The sequence below is a fragment of the Lemur catta genome, chromosome 16, assembly GCF_020740605.2.
Source record: "Lemur catta isolate mLemCat1 chromosome 16, mLemCat1.pri, whole genome shotgun sequence".
In the NCBI taxonomy this organism is placed as follows: Eukaryota; Metazoa; Chordata; class Mammalia; order Primates; family Lemuridae; genus Lemur; species Lemur catta.
The window spans coordinates 43,179,360-43,188,081 of NC_059143.1; the positions used below are offsets into that span (position 1 = coordinate 43,179,360).

An 8,722-nucleotide genomic window follows, 5' to 3' on the forward strand; every position below is an offset into this window, starting at 1 on the left:
AGGGAGGGATTGGCACTCCCTCTGCCCGCTTGCCACACTCCCGATTAACTGGTGGGGCACCCGCAGGGATTGTCTTCCCAAGTTTGACATTTCCCACCGCCCCAAACATTCAATACATGTTCAAGACAAATAAATACCGCAGAGTGGTCCCAGTGCAGTTGCTGATCACCGGTCGAAGCCTGCCCCTCCCGAGGGGTCTCTCCCAGTCCCCTCATTCTGTCCCACCCACACCAGCCCCAATCACCCTCCTGGGCACCGCAGGTGGGAGCTCGGACTCGCGGGGGACAGAACTGGGTTCAGAAAGAGGGAAACCCACGAGGGATGGACCGGCCCGGGGCCGCGGCGCGGAACCCGGGACACGCAGCGAGGGGGCCTCCGCGGTGCCGCCGCAGCTGTCTGGACCCTGCGGCTCTGCAGACAGGCACAGGGAGAGCCCAGGCCCGCGGTCCCCGGCATCCTCGCGGGAGGGAAACTGGGCAGCGGGTATCGCCGACAGAAGCTGGGAGCCGAGGCCCGCAGTGTGGACACGCTGCCCTCGCGCGCGGAAAGAGATTCTTCCAGAAAGAGAAAAAACGAAAAACTTAAACCACCCCAACTACGGTAGAGGGGGCTGATGGCGGCCAGGGTAGCAGGGGAGGTGCGCTCCGCGTGGGCTCCGGCGCTCTGGGTCAGCGGAGTGTGCGGGCTGCGCACCCGGCAGGCAGCGCCCCAGCACCCCCGCGCCCGCGCCGGCCGGACTCCGCCCTCCTCTCGGCGCGGTCCGCACCGACGCGTCCTTTCCCGCCCCGCCCACGCGATCGGAGAGCCCCGCCCAGGCCCCGCCTAACCCGGGTCCCGAGAGCCGGAGGGGATCAGATCTACAGATCCGCCTGCTTGGCTCCGAGAGCTGGCCAGAGCGGACGTCACCTGGGGGGTGGGGGCAGGGAGGAAGGGTCTCCTAGGCCTCCCTCTTAGATTGACTGGAGCTAAGTCGGCCGGAATCAAGGCCTGCCTCGATCTAGGCCTCTCTGTTTGGAACAGCACGGTCCCTTTCCTTCCCGAACCTCGTAAGAGCCAAGTGGTTTCCTGTTTCCCTTTGGTGGACATTGCTGGCGTTGCCTGAACCAAACCTCAGCCTCATTATGGAAGATTCAAGAACGACTGAAAGTGATTCTTGGGAAAGTGATGCAGGCTTACCTTTTCCTCGGGGTCCCTGAAAGCCTCAAACACGCCTTAAACCGAGCCAGCAGTCTAGTTTTCCGGAGCCCGTGCCCCCACCTTGGCTTGCGCCTCTGCAGAGGGTTTTCTGTAGCCACGAGCTTGAGCAGCGGCCCCAGGTGTTTCAGGGTCTTCCGAGACTTAATGATCTTTATCACAAGATGCTTTCACCTCCAGCCTGAGTTAAGTCCTGGATCCCAGCCCCACCTGCGCCCCTACTCCCTTACAGCTGCCTGTGGGGGAGGGGGAGGGGATCTCTGGGGCTGGGGCTGGGTCCAGACCTCCCCAAGAGGCCCAGGGCAGCTGCACCCACCCTTCAGGATCTCAGTTACCAATATAGCCTAATGAGCTGTTCTTTGGGGTTGAAATAAGGAGCACTTACTCAGCAAGGTTCCCTGAACATGCACTATTACGGTGAAACTGACTGGCATTTCTGGTTATTTCAGCTCCAACACTTAGAATAAGTATAAACTGGGGTAACCTCTCTTTCCTGTTTTTGCATTTATAAAATGGGGCTAATTGTATCTTCTTGGTGGAGTTGTTGTCAGGCTTAACTGAGTCAGTAGATGTAAAACCTTAGAAGAGTGCTGGTACGTAGCAAGCCGTCAATGATCATAGGCTATTAGTATTTTTATGATCATTTTCCAAGGACTTGTTTTTGAAACTTGGGTGTGACTCACTCTGTTGATGCCTAGAGAGATGGTTTAGAAGAACACCCATTCTCAGACTAAACTAAATAGTAGAAGAGGAAGGGAGAGTGGCAGGAAAACTGCATAAGGAAAGAAGAATAGAAAAACAATAGAGAGGAGAGAAAATGAATAATCGTGGCAATGATCTAAGGGAAGTGAAGAAGATTCTGATGGTGAAGGATGGTGACAAGCAGGAGGGCACAGCAAGAGTGGTACTCACTCCAGGTCAGTGAAGTTGGGAGTTCCCCGAATAAATCATCCCTATTAAAACAAGGGCTTTAAAGGATGAAATGGAAAGTAGGCCAAATGGAAAGAAATGTACATAAACATTGGTCCAGTGTTTGCTTATTTTTGTCTGGCCAGGAGGTGATATCACTTGGGCTACTCCATCCATTTCTCAACGGAGACATCCTCGTGAGGGAAGGTGCAGATGTTACTCCCTACTTCTTGGGGAAAATAACCTACTTACTAAATTCTTACTGACAAGTCTACTGTGTGCAAGGAACCGGATGGAGGACTAGAGGTACACAGCCCTGGTTGAAGCCATGGCCTCAGGACCCGCGGGGCCAGGACTGGGTCCTGCCATGACTTCCTGTACCCTGAGCCCTGGATAAGTCGTGCTTTACCCAAGTAAGTTTCCGGAGAGCAGCCCGGCAATGTTTCACAGAGGAACTGTGATTACAATGCGTATTGCCTCACGCCAGGTCGTTGATAGCTTACAGAAAGCCTTTACAGATTGTCTTACTCCATTTTTCCCACCGTCGAGCAAAGTAGGGTTCATTTCGATGAGGAAAGGGGACTGAGGAGCTTCACTAATATGCTAAGGACCGACAGACAGTAGCTGGCTGACGCTAAGGCTCTGGGCGCGTAGGAAGCCCCTCCCACCCCCAGGACCTGTGCGGCGGGAATCCAGGTTGTGCTTGGGGTGGCTCAGCTCCCAGGGTCAGCGGTGAGCACCGCGGCCGCTCGGGCGGGGGTCCTGGATTCTCCTTCACCCGGGACTCCGCGAGACCCCGCGAGCTTCTGAAGCCGTCAGAGGCTTCGGGATTCTTTCCTCGCCCTAGAAGCGGCATCAAAGAACTGACAATACTGTCCACGACGCGCGGGTGAGGATGGGCCGCGCACAGCCCTCCAGGACACTGTCCCCGAGCGGGGCCGCTAACCCGACGCACGCTGAACAAACTCTGGGTTGGGGAGTGCGGAGTGAATTGGGGAGGCGCGCGAGAGGGGGGGAGAGAGAGAGCGTTGAAGCTAAAGAAAAGAGTCTGTCTCGGTTGTTGTAGGACTAATGTCATCAGCCCTGGGCGGCAGGGACTGGCACCGAGTCCTTGGGCCGCCGCGGGCTGGAAAGAGGGGAGCGGGGACACTCCACTCTCACCCTGTGGAAGGTGGTGTGGATGCTTCCCACTGGGGTCAATACTTCAAAATATCACCCCCCACTGGACTATCAGGGCACCGGAACTGGGAAGGCGCCAGCAGTGGAGCCTTAGGCCCCGCACATCCCGGATCCCCCGCCCGCGCCCGCCCGCGCCAGGGAAGGGCGCCTCTGGTCCGGGGGCTGCAGCGTCCGGCATGGGGACGATTCTCTGCCGCAGCAAAGTGTCCCCAGAATTTGCACGAGGGAGCCCCGAGTTTGCTCAGTCCTCCGCTTTTCCTGAGCCACCCAGTCTATCACCGCACCCTCCTCCCGCGCCCCACGCGCCCCCACATTCACTTCCCGCTCCCCGTCCTAGACGCCGCTTAAACAGGGTCAAAAACAAACAAATCTTTAATTCTCCTTTCAAATACTTTGAAACTACTTATACAAAAGTTTCTCAAATTCTATTTTTCTGCCTCTCCTTCCGCCTTGTTATTGTTAGCTGGGGTCTCCAAGCCGCCTGGGAATGGTCAAGTTCAGGAGCTTTGGCCCCTTCGGCCCCAGCGCCCGCGGGGATGGGAGCGGCGCGGCCCGCGGGGCCCGGAAGCCGCCTCCCCGCCCGCTGCGGGGCTGGGGGCCAAGAAGAGCGTGGGGTGGCCAGGGGCCTCCGCAGGCCTGAGGGTTGGCCTTCCCCCTCGTGCGACAGGAACAGGTGCACGTCCCTGACGGAAGCCTGGCCGTGGCTTGCAGGCGGGACGGGAGAACAGTGGCTGCGTGGGGGGCCCCGGGAGAGCGGGTGAGGGTACGGCGCGCGCGGCTCGGTCGCCTCCCAAGATGCTCCCCAGCGCCCCTAGAGGGCCTGCCACGGCTTCCCGATGGCCTGGATGTGCTCCTTGGCTTTCAGGCGCAGCGCCGCGATGCTGCTATTGCGCGGGTCCGCCTCGTCCAGCGGGAACTTGTCCCCGAAGCCGGGCCCGCACGGGTAGGCGGGCGGCGGCGGCCCGAGAGGCTGCAGGCCGGGGCCCAGCGGCGGGGAGTTGAGGAAGGGCGGCGGCGGCGGCGTGTAGCTGGCGGGCAGGCCCTGCGCCGGCGGCCCGAAGCCCGGCAGGCTCTGCAGCGCGGTGGCGCCCCCGCCCGGCAGCGGCGGCCCGAGCCACGACTCCAGCGGCAGCGCACCCCCCGCCGGCCCGCCGCCACTGCCCGGGCCAGCCCCGAGGGGCGCCAGAGTCGTCGAGGGTGGGGAGCAGCTGAAGGAAAGGAGGGGCGAGTCCTGTAGCTTCATGGAGGACACTTCCAGCTTCTCCTGCCGCCGCCACTTGGCCCGTCGGTTCTGGAACCAAACCTGCAGGAGGGAGCAGAACGGCCGTCGGGCAGCAGCGGGAGGCTTGGGCAACGTCACCGTCCCTGCTTCAGTGCAGCACGCCTAGCTTGAGTCCCCCACCCCCAAATAAAATTGCAGCTTGACACCCCTACCCACAAATAAAAACTAAGGCTCGACTATCCTGCACCTACCGAGGAGGGGCTGCCAATGTTCCACCCCTAAATTCTTTTCCATCCTGTTTTTCCTTTTTGTCTCTTCCGTCCTTTTTTCTTGCCTCCCCTGAATCTCTTTGTCCCATCCTAGTCCTCCGTGGCGTTCTCACCCTTTTCTCTGTTTATCTCACCCTTGGCTGTGGTTGTATCTGTTTCCAACTCCTGGTACAGAGCAGGTGCTCAGAAAAAAAGTGAATTTAACTCTGCAATCGGACTGCTGGACTTCGCAACCAGATCTCACCAAATTTCTGTGACCTGCTAGTTGGCAGCCCTTCTGACACTGTTTAGACTTTGCTTCCTGTCTGCCTGGTACAGCTCGTGATGGCTGCTTTGGGTCTCAGACTTTATGTGCTTTACCTAGCCTTTATCTCTATTATAAGCACAGGTATAAATAAATACTATTAAGTAGAGTAACTTGCAGACTTGGATGTTAAAATACAGCTATTTACACGGATTACTGGTTATGATAGCTAGGTAGAGCAAGTGGGTTTATTTTACCCCAAGCTTATTTGATTGCTCCTTTAATAAGATTTTTATTTAGTTGGTATCTGTTTAGTATTTCCAATATTTCTTATAAATGACTTTCAAAGATTACAATTGTTCAAGTTTATTGGATCTACTTTTACTTTACAGAGTTAGTTTTGACATTACCCTAGGATGTTAGCTCAATGACAAGTTTTTTTCTTCTTCTTCTTTACATATAGAAAGTCCTTGCCAAGAGTTAAGTCTGATCTCTTCCAATGAACCCTCATTATTGATTTGATAAAAGCACCAGAAAGGGTGTGATTAATGTTTCACCACTAAGTGCCACCCTCACAAGCAGAACAGAGAGAACCAATTTTGTTTGGTGGAGAATACAAAAGAACTTTGGCGACACTGGTGGCATCAGTGCTATATTATGAAGGGAAGTGGGGAAAACAGTTGCAAACTCAGAGGGGAGAAAGCAGTTTGAGTCAATAATGGAGGCGGGGCAGGGGGAGGGCTCCTAGGGAAAACAGCATCCTAGCACCTGAGCAGACCAGGGCAAGTGTGTGAGGGGCCAGAATTTGGGAGAAAAAGAGAAACAACGAAAATGTAAGCACCCCTGTCCCTTCACATGATACGTTCATCTGCATATCAAAGGCCCTGGGTCTCCCATAAATATTAGATATTTGCCAACAATAGAGAAAAGAGCAACACTGGCGTGGGAAGGGCTCTGGTCCTACTGCCTCCTTGGCTTCCCTGCCGTCGTACTCCAACTGTGTGCTCCCTCTCCCCATCAGCTATAGCCTTCAGATCTAGTATCCAGTGTCACAGACCCAAGGATTGGGACACTCTGCTATTACAGGGCTCTACTGCTGCCCTCAACATGGGAGGAGGCCCTGCCTCACACCCCCCATCATCTGATTACATCATAGTCATGCATTAAAAACAGCCATATGCTGGGTGCTGTGCTGGCCCTGTGGTCACAGAGAAGTCACAGACACTGTTTTCAAGAACCTCACAACTTAGAGGAGAAGCCAAAGCCCCTTAACAAATAAAGAGGGTGGGTTCGGTAAGAAGGGTGTTTGCTTTGGCTGGATTCTGTAGGGCACTGGGAGGCTTTGCCTCTCCTCTTTCTTTATCTTTCTCTTGTATTCTTTCCCTCTCCCTACTGCACCTTTCCTCCCTTGAATGCAGGTGCTAAAATTTCCACACCTTCAATGAAATCATTGCAGCTTTATTGCCCCAAATTAGGAGAAATTGAACTGACCTTGCTAGTTCCTGAGTCAAATTAGGCAACTGTTTTTCAAAATCATAACTCTTACTCGTTACTTTCAACGCCGAAACTAGACAGAAAAGATAAAAGGCAGGAGCTTGTCCCCTTTTACTTTTAAGACATGCCTAGAAGCCCCCAAACACCTGAGTATCCTCATTTTCTGGAAATCTAATCTATCACACACACACAAAAATCCCATCTTAGTTCCACTGCCTTTCACATGCAGTGAAATTTGTTCCCAATGTCTCTCTTTCAGGCCTCTGTAAACTCTCCCAATTTGGAAATCCTCCCAGATTTTTCACAGATGACTAGCAAATATTTAAGGCTTTCAAATATTTTAATGATCAGGGATTAAAGATAATTCAGCTTTAATTAAAGCGAAAACCCCTTTACGATAAAAAGAAAAGGCCTTTGCAGCGCGAAGTTTGGTTGGATGTGCCCCAGAGAAGGAAAAGTCAGTCTCTTAAACAAATCCCCCGAAAGTTTCAACTGCGAGGTACCCAGGCCCCTCACAAGGAGACAGGGTTTTCCTCTTGAACGCAGTGTGTGCAGCTAGTGGCGAGGGTGGCATTTGGGGCGGCCCCAATCCTGTTACCCCCCAGCCGCTGCCTACGTCCCCTTTCCACTCAGCACCCTCCCCCAAGCCCCATCCTGGCCCCATCTTAGGAACTGTCACCCTGTTCATCTTGCCATTCCCAATTCCGCGTTTTAGTTTAGAAGAGGGAGACCCCCAAAGGGCAGATAATACTGCACACTGGAACAAACTGCCTGAGGGGTGGTGCATGGGGGACATCGAAGATCTGTGACACGCTCCTGTGCGGCTCTGAGCGTGCCAAGTGGAGGAAGTACCATAATAAATGCGTGGACGCCCAGGAATTCAGGGGAGCATTGGCTGCAGTTTGGGCCTCAGGCCCTCCCGGTTCCCCGTCCCTCAGCTGGGCGCTTTACCTGGACCCGGACCTCCGGTAGGTTGACCTTGCCCGCCAGCTCCTCGCGGCTGTACACGTCGGGGTAGTGGGACTTCTCGAACGCGCGCTCCAGCTCGTGCAGCTGGTACGTGGTGAAAGTCGTGCGGTTCCGCCGGTGTTTTTTCTTGGGCTGCTCCTCCTCCGACAGCTTCGCGTCCCCGGTGGCTGGCCCAACCGGCAGCCCTGGGCTCGGCCGTGCTTCCCCGGGCTCCTTGGAGCAGTAGGGGCGAGGGGCTGTGGCGACAAGGCCCGGGAGGGTCAGAGACACTCCCCGCAGCATCCTCCGGCCTAATCCGCCTTCGCGTGGGCGCTGGCCAGCGTGCTCCGAGGGGGCCCGGGGCGGGGAAGAGGCGGGGCTGGGGTGAGGGCTGCGATGGGTCCCTAAGTTTTTTCTAAATGCAAGTTGGAAGCTCCCGCCATAGACGGCCCCCAAACCCACGCCCAGGTGCCTTAAGAAAAGTTAAGCAAGGGGCGCTCTCTTGCAGAGCTCCTAAACTTGGGCGTCCAGAAGGGCGGGCGGCAGCCCAGCGCGCACTCACCTTCGTACTCCGGGGCGGGCGCCGGGGCCGGCGGCGGGGAGGGCTCGGCCCCTCCACCGGGCGCCTTGGGGCAGGCGGGCCGCGCGCCCAGCCTCCTATCTCGCTCCTTCGCGCCCCGGGCGCCCGGCTCCGCCGGAAAGGTACCTAGGATCCCGTCGTCCTTGGTGAACCCCAGGATGGCTTCGATGCTGTGCAGCCGCGAGGTGCTCCCGCCCGGGCTGCGGAGCATGTGGCCGGCGAGCGAGAAGCTCCCGTCGGCCATGGCGGGCGCGCAGCCCGGCAGGTGCATGGGGAGCGCCGGGAGGCGGGAGGACGCTTTGGAGACCGAGAGAAGGGGCTCAAAGCGGGCTCTTTCCGAGTGCGGCCGCGCACCCGACGGGGCCCGACCCTAGGTCAAGCTCGCAGGCGACGCCTGACCGGGCTGCGCACGCTGAAGGTGGGCAAGCGCTCCGCTCGCGCTCGCGGCCGTCCGGGTCCCTGGAGGAGTCGGCGGTTCGGACTCGGGTGGCTGGGGCTCGGGGCCCTAAAGGCGGGGAGCCCGCTCGCCCCCGGCTCCTCCCCTCTCGCGGAGGACCCAGCCCTGCTCCGAGCCCCTCCTCCCGCAGAGGGGCGGGGTCTTTCTCCGGCCAGCCTAGGGGTCCTCGCCCTGCCACCCCAGGGCGGCACTCGGAACATTCTCCTCCCACTTCTGGATCCGTTTT

General features: G+C 57.1%; 1 protein-coding gene across 1 annotated transcript; it reads right to left on the minus strand.

The window, feature by feature from the left end:
• Positions 1 to 3,639: 3,639 nt before the first annotated feature.
• On the minus strand, positions 3,640 to 8,473 carry RAX (retina and anterior neural fold homeobox). The gene is made up of 3 exons (XM_045527459.1): positions 8,022 to 8,473; positions 7,463 to 7,716; positions 3,640 to 4,585 (listed from the first exon to the last, which is right to left on the minus strand). Exons 1-3 carry the CDS (start codon positions 8,308 to 8,310, stop codon positions 4,094 to 4,096), a joined length of 1,035 nt encoding a protein of 344 aa, XP_045383415.1. The 5' UTR covers positions 8,311 to 8,473; the 3' UTR covers positions 3,640 to 4,093.
• Positions 8,474 to 8,722: the final 249 nt, after the last annotated feature.